At 42.5% G+C, this 13,219-nt stretch overlaps 1 protein-coding gene across 1 annotated transcript; it reads left to right on the plus strand.

Moving 5' to 3' along the window:
- The first annotated feature begins 1,249 nt into the window (after window positions 1-1,249).
- lrrc3ca (leucine rich repeat containing 3Ca) lies at window positions 1,250-12,026 on the plus strand. The gene is made up of 2 exons (XM_053885482.1): window positions 1,250-1,429; window positions 8,710-12,026. Exon 2 carries the CDS (start codon window positions 8,778-8,780, stop codon window positions 9,567-9,569), a length of 792 nt encoding a protein of 263 aa, XP_053741457.1. The 5' UTR covers window positions 1,250-1,429; window positions 8,710-8,777; the 3' UTR covers window positions 9,570-12,026.
- Window positions 12,027-13,219: the final 1,193 nt, after the last annotated feature.

A 13,219-nucleotide genomic window follows, 5' to 3' on the forward strand; every position in this document is an offset into this window, starting at 1 on the left:
AAAAAGGTTGGGAAACACTGAGTCCAGTGGTTGGCAAGTTTGAAAACAAGCTTTGAATCAGGGCTGCATATTTTCTGAGGAGTGTATTCTTTTAGACGAACATGGAGATAAGACGGTGATGAACAGCTCAACTTCAGGAGTTTCAGACAACTCCCAAAGTTGAACCAGGTGTTCCTTATCCTATGATACATATTTACTTCTAAGCATCCAAATCCATCCATCACTTTTCAAGTTAGTTTGAACAGATGGACAAATCAACACCATCGAAAAGATTGTTGTTGAAGGTGATGAAATGAAAATATACATTTCAAAGGCAAAACCACTAATACATAAAAGCATGTGCGCAGCATACATCAATCATAAATATGACCTCATATTAAACTTTCATGAGAGTTGTCAGAGAGTGATGGACACAATGCTTTATCCTCACTATACAACAGAAGTATAATTGAATCAGACATTTTTGTTCATATCACCCTTATGTAAACATCCTGTAATTTGAGAAAGGAAAACCTGAAATACTGATAAAAAGTTTTAAATGTTTTTTTTTTCCATCCTAAGTGATGTGTTCACTGACATAAATTGGGTATGAATCATTCATAAGAAATGCATCATGTTCATCGACCATAATGAATAACTGCAACCAATGAATAAAGCAGTCTGAATATTATACAAAGTATAATCGATCTTCATAATTGTTCACCATTAATAGTCTTGACAGACTCACGGGCGGGCAATGTATGTGTTTACATATTTTAATGATGGATAACAATCAGTTCAATGAAAAAGTTAAATATGTAAACCATGAAGGTGAAAATACTCATCATTTGAGAGAATAGTAATAATAATACTAGTAATTTCTCATCATGTGAAGGATGCAAATGAGGCAGTGGGTAACACAAACAGCTCAGTGCCACATGGAAAGGGTGTGTCAGCTGCGTAAATGAAAGCTCAGCACGTCAGGAAACGTGTGCTTTATATCTGGAGCTCATCTCTCCATCCGGTGCGTAAACGCATTACGCATCATTTTGTCCCGCGCGACCAAACTTGGCATTTTGTCTCCGACACACACGCCCAATCTCAACTCGCGGGCGCGCGCGCGTGCACACACACAGGCCCAGGTGGAAGTGAGACGCCGACGTGAGACCTGCCCTCTCTGCGCGTGCACGCCAAAGCGCGCCGCTGCCTCCACTCGCCCGGTTGCGTGGAAACTGAACGGCTTCCCTCAACAGCAGCGGCAGCGTCTCCACTGGCGCGTCGCTGCTGCCAGAGCCGCTCTCGCGCAACTTTGCGAGGAAAAAGCTAATGGAAGACAATTACTAATATCGATCCGCCTGCCTTTCTTGCACCTATGTGATCTGTAGGAGCATTTGACACGGACGCACAACGAGCGACACATGATGAAAAGGAGAGGGAAAGAAGCCTAGACGTGAGTGTGTTGATGCTTACATCATCGTTTTATTCTTTCCTCCTGGCATATTGTTTGTTTGTTTTACTTCAGAATTGTGACGAGTGGTGGGAAGGAGCAGCTGATCCATGTTTGCTTGTAACAAACAAAAGATGAAAGGAGGAACTAAATTCAGCGAGTTTATTCTCCAGATGAAGCTCAGAATAGAGATGCAAATTAACTTGGAGATATTCAGACATAAAGTGGTTCATTATTTGCCCATATATTGTCATTTCCTTCCATATGATGCTGTGGTTAGATGACCACAGCATTTTAGTCCACCTGAACAGCTGGTTTCTATCTCAAAAATGATGATGGCATTTTATTAAAGCAACAGTTCAAGAGGTGTATTTAACATTAAATACGTCGATGCAGCAGCACATTTGACAACCACTGGTGCTATAGTTCCTCTTCTTTCTCAGCCAAGGTCTCGCTGTAGGAGCTCAGTTATTTGTCCTGTATATTCAGTTCTACCATTATATTCGCTAAACTTCTCAGGGACCTTGTTTATGTTGCATTTTATCTAAATACATTACAAGTGCATTTGATTGACAGAGACTTTAAAATACATACAGCGATTGTAAGATAAAATTTTGTTTCATATCAGATCCAGAAGTCAGTGACATCAGATGCATGTTAACAAATAACTTGAAGTGCTTCACGTTGTCGACGAATTCGAATGAAAACAACATCATGAAATGCCCGAAAAGTTAAAAAATAATTGACAAAGAACAGACCCAGCGACCAAGCACTGTGGTTTGGACAGGTTTAATTGATCTTTAGGGCTGTTGAAAAGCTAAATTACATTGAATAACAAAGAGTTCAAACAAGAGACATTAAGAATGCATTTAATAACCATTAACCCTTGCTGTCTGAAGGTGGGTCTCAAGACTCTGGATTCAAAGCCTCAGCGTTTTTACTTTGATCATGACTAAGCATCAAGATAACAATTCTACTGTGAGAAAGTCACTCAAGTCGCTCTTTTAAACCCTCATTATGATTTTCTTAGTTAGTGACCTTCATTTATTATATCTAAACAATCATCATTTGAAATATCAGTGAATGCAATGAGCTGATTCACACAGCAGGTGGCAGTAGAGGAGCTCATACACTGTCAGCATGAAGAAGAGCTCTGCCACATCTTTTTTTATGTTGTGGTAGTCTCTCTACTGCTGCTGAAGATTTAGAAGAAGGCTCATGTCGTAGCAAGGTAGGTAGCAAACAGTGTTCACGTAAATTGGGATTGACAATTGGAGTTCGAACAAAAATTTTGAGATTTTTTTTGCTTCGAAAATCCAGAACTCGAACGCCCCCGAAAAAAACATGTGTGGACCGATCAGCTGACCCACGACACGCTTTGTTATTGTGTATAACGCAGTCTCTGTATGCAGACGTGTCCCGTTAGCTACATTTACTGACTGTTTTTTCTTCATATTGAGGTGTAAAACATTTCCTGTCTCCACACTGGACCGTGGTAGAGTGTCACAGGGGAGGTGCTCGCTCTCCACACCTCCGAGGCTGGAGCGCTCACTCCAGGGTTTGATGTCCTGTTGTGGGCTGGAGCTGGGACAGGGGCGAGGCGAGTCTGGGACAGAGCGTTACTTGGTTTATGACTTTGTCACAGCCAAACTGCACAGAAGCGCACATTCAGAGCTGGACACGCACCGGGCACCTCTTCACTTCTGGAGAGACGTCACTCACTCGGCAACCCCTCCCACATGCAGCGGCCACACACATAGAGGAACAGCGCACCTGCAGCAGACACTCTACATTCACTCCTACAAAAGCCTGTTTTAAGGCTTGGAACGCATTATTTCTTTTTCCATTCATTGTAATGGGAAAAATCGATTCAGATTTCAAACGGATTGTGGTCGAGAACCACAACCTACCACTGTACCACTGTACTTACATGGCCACTGTGGCTATGCAAGGATGCCATAAATCTTGTCTTAGCTTGTTGGGCTAACCCCACCAACAGGTGAGGAGGCACATTACAGTGTAGTGCCTCACCAAGAACAGCAGTTTGTTGAGGTGGGCAGCAGGGTGTTAATTGGGAATGGCAACATATGGCAGCTGCTATACCTTGGCTCCAGGTTAGATTCATTTTCCATCCAGAAAGAGGCACCAGCGGAGGGAGGAGGACCAGGTATTGAAGGCGGGATTGATGCTGTTAACAGTATGCTGCTAGCATTTTATTAGGATCTTGTTGATTGGATGTTAAAAAAAACTGTGTCAATGGCTTTGTTATTTGGTCCAAACTTTACGAAGTGGCTGATGGTAAGATGCATTCATTTTAAAAATAAATTCACTAGAGACACACGCCGGACACAAACTGGCAACCTAGTGAAATACAGGGATGTGCAGTAACCGCTATACTTCCGTAAAGTCATGTGACTAGGAGCTCACACGAATATTGACAGCCCGGACCTTAGCTCTGTCTGAGTTGATGCCTCTGGTGGTCAGGGTTGGGAAGCATTTCTGTTGGGGAAAATTGACCACAACTCGTGCGTGATATTTTGGGGTCTGGCACTAAAGTCAGACACCTGTCTCAATAATGATTTCTATGATTACTGTTGTTGCGATGGTTCCTTCAGATTTACAAACATCACAGGACATCAACTAGGAACAGAACATTGAAGCGTCTGGCTTTTACATTAAATGCATTTTACCACGGGCAGATTCTGAATTTCAAATTAAACAACAAGGACACTTATCACGCTTCTAAAGAGCCAAATAATATATCGAGCATTCTATAAATCAATCGCCTCAGAACTCAGGCTGAAGGGGATTGGGGAAACACTGTCTGTACCTGCCTGATGCCGCAGCTCAGAGGAGCTATAGTGGCGACGCAGCATGTGAAGGAGGGGCTTGTGAGCGCTGTGGTGCAGGTCAAGAGGTCAACGCCCTCTCAGCCTGACAAAAAAAATGGACTGAATCAGTGAGAAATTCCCATTTTTTTCCTCATGAATTTAAGAATCAAGAAAAAAATGGGCATCCAAAGGCGCACCTTTCTCACACAGGCCCTATCTGTGCATGCCCCTTTGTGTATCCAAATCCAGCGCGACAGTCCTTTTCCTAATTGGTCTGGGTCACTAATTGAGAGAGGATTAGATGCGGATACAGCTGTGACCCATCAATTAAGAGAGATGGACCAGTTCATACAAGCAAGCAGCGTAAGCTGTTTTAGGCTTCTTGTCTCATCAGCAGCCTCAGAGGTGAGTCACGCTGGCCGGGGAAAGCTGCTCCATGTAGCTGAACTAGGTGTGTAGAGCGGAACTGACCGAGACGGTTCAACACGGACCTGCTTCAGATAAGAAAACACTTAGTTGATCCTCTTGAGTGGAAATATATTTTCACTCGATGACTGTTGTCTGAAGTGACGTGGAGCTGAGAATGTGTGGTTGAGGCTCTATGTGTTTCAACAGCACAAACACTGGTGGACTCATTGGAATCGCAGTGGAAAACACTGTTCAAAACAAAAGTGGATTAGCACTTCTAATGTATGATGTGGACTATAATTTGGAATTAGACATTTGGTTGTTTTATTACAACCAAATGTTGTTTCCATCCACTGTGGGACATTAGCCATTAATAATAGATAAAGATCTATCTTGCTGGCTATTATTATTGCTGTTGTTGTTGGGGATGGACCGATACCGATTCCAGTATTAGATATTGGTCCAAAACAGCGCGCAGTTTTTTTTAATGTCAGTTCATGACAGTTTTTGTAAAATTGTTTATTGTGAATATTGTTCAATCAGCGATAAATATGAAAAAAAACCTCAAAATAACATTATGTGTAATGGTGGAAGTACTCGGTATCAGTATCGTGAGTACTCAAATGCAAGTACTCATACACTGCTTGTTTTGGATAAAACTGGTATCGGTGCATCCCTAATTATTATTATTACTAGCAGAGTACTCTAAACTACGCGCTCTTACAATGTAATAATGATATAATAATAATAGTAGTGCGACAGACCAGTGTCTATGTGAATAATGTATATACAGTCAGCACATCCAATGGCTATAATGGCCGTATACTTTAATGCCTATGAGAAGCTCAAAAATGTGATGCAGTGCCAGTGCCCTCCGAACGCGAGCCGTAGAAGATGATATGCATCATTTCCCATCAAATTCTATTTAATTTTTTTTATTTTTTTTAAGTGAAATTTCTGCCGAGTGCTGCTGGAAAACTCAAAACACTCATTGGGTAGAGCACTGACTGATTTATGAACTGTGAAACTGACCTTTGGCTGAGAGAGTGCTGTATATAAAAAGTGAATTAAAAATCGCTGGCTGGCCGGACTTGTTGACCACCATAGTGGGCGACCTCTGTGCAAACAGTCTTCTTTTGATTCACTTGGTGTCATGCGGAGCTTAAATCCATCATTTCATTAACCGGTAATAACATGGAATATTGTGTTAACCTATTACAAAGTGATGGTTGAACATGCCCCCTTCAATTCCCAGCTGTCCTGGCCCTCATCTCATCCATGGGCATCCTCCATCTCTGACTTGTGTCACGGACTGTTCCCCAGGTGCCTTAATCCCATCATCTGACTCACGTTCTTGCATCCATCTTCTTGCCCACATGTTTCCCCCCTCTTAGTCGCAGCTCTTAACTCCTCCATTAGCCTCCACACCACAAATGACCACGCTGGCATGCTGTGTGAGAGCAAACACCTCATGACGTAGTTGAGTCTGTGAGAGCAAGGCCACCGACACCGTCTGCCAGAGTGCTGCTGCTCCGCTGAGTGTGAAAGTCCCGGACCATTTCTGTACAATAAAATATGCCCCAGTATATCTCTATGGAAAAAAAATGTTGAGATATTAGTATTAAATTCTCAGTGAAACTATCATGAACTGCAAAAATCATATTATACTTTCTAAAGATGCAGCACAACAAAACAAAACAAACCAAAAAAAACAGGGCTTTTTCTAAACTGTGTGGAAAACTGTTGGCGTCAAAAAGCAGGGAGCATTTTTCTGAAAACACATTTTAGGGGCTGCCAACATCGCCTTGATCTGAGATCATATGATGAAGGAAAAAAACAATCACAGTAAGATGAATTGCTGAGTCCAGAAATTTGGCCTATTAGAGCTATGGATTTCGATTAAAAAGGCAGTTTCATTTGCAGTGTGGACGAATGAAGCGGCAAGCTTGAAATGTGCATAATAAGTTCTCCTCTCTAATGGCCAAAGCTCCATCTCCGTTCCACTCGGGTGCGCCAGCCTCCGTCTCTCCCAGCGATGCTTGTTATTGTCTGGCAGGCCTCACTTAAACAAGGGACTCACAATGAGTTTGATTAGCAGTGTCTCTGAGCCAAATCCTCCATTTCCGTCGAACACACACACACGCTTTTGCACAATGGCCCCCAACGTCATGTGATACTTGAAGGCTCGATTTCATTCTGTTTTCTATCTAGGTAAGTGTTCTGGTAATGCATTTTGGAGAATTTAAGAACTTGTTCTGGCTATTTTTTTTTTCTCTCGAAGGAGACAAGTAATCATATTGTCTGGGTGAAAGTTGGCAGCGGTTGTGCCTCTACCATTAAGCCCAGGCAACTCATAGTGTTCAAATGTCTTCAGAGTGTTTATTTATTATTTTTTTAATACTTAACCAACTATTTAAGTTTGTTAAACTTGAAGACGAGTAAAAACAAATATGCAAAATATTGCACATCCTTGGTAAAATATACAGGTATATGGGGATTTTATTAGAGGCTATTGAGGCGGCAATTTATTGGAATGACAATATATTCTAAAGATGAGGTTGCTGTCTGGTCGAGTTTATTTATTTATTAAGTTTTTATCAATTTTGCCCACCACCACCTAACTTGTATGTGAAAATGTCAAATGTAAAGCGTTGCATTTTATTAAAAAAAAACAACAACTATATTTTCAATAGTAAAGAAGATCAAAGATTAAAAATTAAGTAAAAAAAATGGAAATGAAAATGAATATACCACAAATAGAACAGTGGTATTATGCTTAAGCAAAGATTTGTTTGACATATGTTTGACATTGGAGCAAAATCTAAATCCAAATATGTAAAAACATGGTCTTGTGTAAAGTCTCAAATCAATTGTGTGGTTCATACAAAGTGTATATATATATATATATATATATATATATATATATATATATATATATATATATATATATACTGTACCACCATCTCCTTTCATCTTTTTAATTGATAAAATGGTCTCTATCCTCCAAAATAATCAAATCTACTAATCTGACATTATCACTTGAGTCTCGATCTTTACTTTGATTATTTTCTGCTGTTATACTGGACTGGATGTAATGTACTGGATCACTGGCTGTAGAATAGGAAGCGATTTTTGACAGGTGAGGAAAAACAAGCAGTGCTTCCTTTTTCACCTGTTTGTATGGAACATCATGTTGCTCCTTGTAAAGTCACGTTATTGCTCGAGTCTGTCTGCTGAAGTAGCTGCTCTGCAGGGATGTCAATTATAGACGAGGCAGGGCGACACCAAAGGGTTCTCTGCTGCCGCCATGAAGAGAGAGCCTTTGATCCTGAGACTGGAGCTCACTACGTCAGAAGTGCAGACCACCATCTTTATCTCTGCAATTATTCAAGCTACTGTACTGGTGTAAGAGAGGAGCAAAGGATGTGCGCTCATATCTGAATCCTCACACCCAGGTGAAAGGTTACAGTCTGCGTGAATCCGCCTTGTTCTCTACTGCTACCAAACTCTTCACTTATCAAACACGATGTTTACTTTCATCTAATCTGGTCATTGTGACAGTAAAATGGAAATGAAATAGCTTAACACTTGCTTGAGGTGCGTCAGAAATAGAGGACAATATAACCGCACAGGCAAAGAAAATCCAAGATGGACTCCAATGGATAATCTGAGATAAGAATTGAACTGTCTAAATCTGCAATTACTCAACAAGATATGATATTTACTCATGTCAATACAGGAGGTAGATCACACACATCTGAGTGAGTCTGTGTGATCACAGTTTCCTGACCAGTGATGGTGGTGCTTCTTACTTCACTTGAGGTGCTCAGGCTGTTGACAGGGTTTAACCTTCTCAAAAGAAGGGATGCAACATGGCATTCACGGTTTAACATATTATTCATTCAAGGAACATTTCCATCAGAAACAAATACTTTTTGATTTATTTTTGTCATATAAAGAGGAACAGTACAAGTTTAAACATATAGAGAACAGAACTCTATAAAGCTCTAATGGCCTTGTCTCTTCTGTGTCACCATGTTTTAGGCTCCACATGTGCTGACAAAGTTGATGTTATCCAGGTGTGCCTCGTTGGAGCATGCCCATATCCCAAGATGTCCCTAGCCGACTGGCTACTGCGCCACTCCGTGGTCATGTGTTTGCTGCTGCACAGTCTGGTGCTGATGACCTTCTGCTTCCACCACGCCGCCACCAGTTGCTCCAAAAACTGCTACTGCTCTGAGAGCGAGAGCGCCGGCAAGACCGTGCGCTGCAGCAATCTCCAGCTGACGGAGATCCCGGAGGACATCCCCAATGACACCCGCCGTATATACCTGGACTTCAACCTTTTGACTTCGGTCCCAGCCAATGCATTCGCTGGCTTGCCTCACCTGGTGGAACTGGACCTTTCGCATAATGAAATTGGCCTGCTGGAGTCTGGAGCGTTCAGAGGACTGGGCTCCTCCCTGCAGTTCTTGGACCTTTCGTCAAACAAGCTGGCTCACTTCAATCCCGATTCTTTCGAAGGCCTTCGGGCTCGAGCCAACCTGACAAACAATCCGTGGCATTGCGATTGCAACCTACAGATGGCCATGCCGAGGGTGGACCTGGAGCCGGTGTCTTTAACGGGTATTGTGTGCCAGACCTCAGATCCTAAGGAAATAGGCGTCCAAGGACTGGCCTTTCTTTTGGCTCCAGACATTGATCTGTGCGTGGTGATGAAGAGGACTACAGATGTGGCCATGCTTGTGGTCATGTTTGGCTGGTTCACCATGGTCATCTCCTACCTGGTCTACTATGTCAGGGCCAATCAGGAGGACGCCCGGCGACACCTGGAGTACCTGAAGTCCTTGCCAAGCAGACAGGGCAAGTCAGAGGAGTCTTCCACTATCAGTACTGTTGTGTAACTGATCCAGTTCTCCCATTAAGCGAGCTATGAGGGTTCTGGGCCACATGCTGGTTTTTCACCGTGAACTACAGACCAGCGGGGTGCAGGATCCAAAGATCCAGCCTGTAATAGCTTTTTTCCAGACGTCTTGGTACAGATCGTAAAGGGGGAACCGAGAACTTGTTAGGCCAAATGCAGTGGCGGGTAGATCAAATACACACAAACATTTGGGATGAGCAGTTTGTCTCCTGCTTCCATCGAACTGGACAGCTTTGGTGCAATAGGAAAATGTGTGTTTGCTTTGGAAGACATCACCTGAATGCTTTAGCTGAAGGGCAGATAGATCATCGCGGTTGTCGGACTTAGGAAGTGCTGCCAGTGGAAGCAAGCACCAGGATCGGGTTTAGCATTCCAAACTATGTTTTTTTTTTTTGGTGGAAACACACCATTCCAGGTTGACAGAGACAGCATTGCAAGAGGAAGTGAGAATGACTCCTGTGTTGCCTCTTATCTCAAAGGGCTGCTGAGCTCATCTCCGGCTCCTGTGTTCAGAATTATGATCTCATCCTTATGCCACACCCAACCATGTTTGGATCCCCCTCCACGTTGGCACACACTTTCACTTTCAATTTTCGCTGCCTACATCTCTGGTAAATTGGATTTCTTGGCACTGAGTGTGAATGATGTGTCAGAGATTTGAGGATTAAAGGCTCCTATTCAGGATGATTAGGAGGCAGAGTTGGATGTAATTCTAGGATTCTGGCTTCTGTCAGAATCCGTTATTTTTTGGCAATGCCAGTGGGACGAGTGGTGTCGAATGCTGAACAACCGTACAGACACATGAAAAATACAACTTAAAATGTGCTGAAGGGGAAATCGAACCATATGGCTGCGACGACATGCTTTTGGCCCGATTCGATATTTCCCTGAAACATGGGTCAATTTCAGTGATTCACGTTTATATTATGATTCTTTGTCTGATCAGATATAAATTTTCAAATAAATAATCATCATTTGTCTATTTATAAAGAGATGCACTCTTTTATAACTGTACAAAGCAGTTTACGTGCTACAACAAGGCGCCAGAACAGGTTCTGACAGTAATATTTCGAGGGCTAAATTGTTTCAGAGCGCCTGCGTTATCGCCAACCAAAGTGCTGATGCGGCAGGAGAGAGTCTCCGTGGGAGCTGGATTAAATAACCGATATCCAACTACTTTCCCCCTGCAGTTTTACAGCCCAGGACAAGCATCCATCACGTAGATGATGTTATTGCATTGTCTACAATCTTCCAGAGCTACACTGGGATGCGGTTTGCAGAGAGCGCTAACATGTTAGCACAGCGCGTCCACTTCTCTTGTGACTGGTGTAAAACTCTGGCAAAAGAGGCTCTCGTCAAACCACAATTCCCGTTTGTCTAATCTTTCTAGCCAAGTGACTTTATATGTATCTATATTATGAATGCAGTTCGCGGTGCGATCGTGAAATGCTAGCATCGTTCTTAGGAAAGAGCACAATGTAAGAATGAGGTTTGAACAGAGGAGAAGTCAACAAGACGCAACTGGGGCTCTTCGAAAATGAGGTTAAATAGTAAAGACCGTCGACAGGTTTAATAGCAGGCACGAGAGTTTGATGCTGGGTATATGGCGTAACATGAAGGCAGCGCTAGACGCCATTAATGGTGATCAGGAGAGAAGGTTAAGTGGAGGAAAGTCAATTCTGGGGTGCTTTGGTTTCTTGTTGAAGTGGTCTGTGTTGTGAAGAGGACACATTAATGAGTACTTTTCACAGCTGCATAATAAGCCAACTGAATAATAATGGAACGCCACATCAATAGCAGTGGCACCAAAACGCTCAGATCAAACCGCCGCTGCTCCAGCTCTTGACCTAGTTCACCATATAAATAGTAACCACTGATTCACTTACACCAGATACATTGAGAAATATATTTTTCATTGTGTTCACCTGGACTGTTTGTTGGAAATGATTATAGAAGGGCGGTGCTGCTGCTCACGTCTCAAGCAAATAACTTTGTGATGTCATCAAACTGTCAGAAAAGGGAAGCTCGACTGTTGAGGAATAAAGATGTCTCATCCAATCGGCCATTTCTCGATCCTATTTGTTTCAATAGAAAGAAGAGAGGTCATGATTCGTCATCATTCCAGGAAACTGCTGTGAATTCAGCGTAAGGAAGTCGCTATTCTGCCATTGCAAGTTGGAAACAAAAAGTGGCATGAACATCAGCAAGAGTTGTGCTTGCAATGCATGTTCCAAATTTGCCTTTTGCTGTTGAAGATAGATGATGAAATAAAGTTGTGTGCTGAGAGCATTTGACGGCAAGGTGCCTTGGACAGGTCGCTCAAGTGGATGGATGTGCTGCAAGTGAAGTTACAGGTGCAGGCACTAACACAACTTGGTCACAACCCAAATCAGTGATTCTGTAGTTTCTATGTCCATATTGAGCTTGCAGTGCTTTAGAGTCGGAATTGTATTCATAATAATAAAAAAAACATTCATTTCTGATCAGAGAGCATCAATAAAACATGAGAAAGCTTTCATCGAACAACAAAACAGATAACTGGGAAAAATGACATTAGAAAATATATTTTAAAAAACAGTTGACTTGATTTTCACTGTGTAAACTCAAACAAGAAAAAAGTAGAAGACGTGCAACATATAATTATTTAATAATGAATTAAAAAAAGAAGAAAACACAACAATTGGTTGACAATAAAATAAAAAAATTGTCCATTAAAGTATAGTATAAAACGAATTTGTAGCAGATGATTTCTGCTTGTCTCCAGGGAACATAGAGATAACAGGTCATCAGACCATTAAAAAGACACAAGCTGCTGTTGATAGCATCACATTGTGATTAGATGTGGTCACTTTCAAGGCTGCGTTGCCAAGGAGACGCACCTCTCTCACGTCTATATGGTGAAGCCATGTGGCGTCAGCAAGCTGGCTGGTGTTAGGGTTTGTCAACAAGGCTATCCCTGCAGGCAGAGCAGAGCAGGAGCACTGCATGATTCATGACGCCCATAAAAAGGTCCACTTCCCAAAGTCCGTGGATGATCCCGTTTCTCCGTGACCCAGTTGCTGTGATGGGCCGTGGGGACTGGTCTGCACCCTCTCGGATCCGGAGCACTTTGCTAAGTGTTTTTAAGTGTCATGGCAGTCAATAATGGTCCCACAAGGCAGAGCTGCGGCTGTCGGAGAACTGACCGCTCATTGATGTTTGAGTCACACTCTTTAAGTTGCAGTGGTCAGTGGCTATCAGGAGAGAGTGCAGACAAGTTGTGAATGCTCCAGATGGAAGGATCAAGGAAGGCCATTTTCCTGACATGACAGTGAAGAATTGTCAGTCATAACCTCAGTGATCATATATCTTCCAAAGGCTTTTGAGAACAGAACAATTGAAAATTGGCCCTCAAACACAGGAATGTGACTGTGGTACGGAACTGTGGTGCTCTGGACAAATGCAGAAACTCTTCCTCAGGTGTCACCTAAACCAGGTGCTTCACGGTTGGACAAGGTCGAGTCTGTTGGTAACGTGACAGCGCGAGGTTTCGGGGTGCTGAGAAACACAGAAAGCAGAAATGCAAGTGTTTCTTTATTTCTTGCAGCGTGAAACAGGTGTGTCCCATTGTCCCGCAGCGTGTACGACAGG

The sequence above is a fragment of the Synchiropus splendidus genome, chromosome 1 (assembly GCF_027744825.2).
Source record: "Synchiropus splendidus isolate RoL2022-P1 chromosome 1, RoL_Sspl_1.0, whole genome shotgun sequence".
Lineage (NCBI taxonomy): Eukaryota > Metazoa > Chordata > Actinopteri > Syngnathiformes > Callionymidae > Synchiropus > Synchiropus splendidus.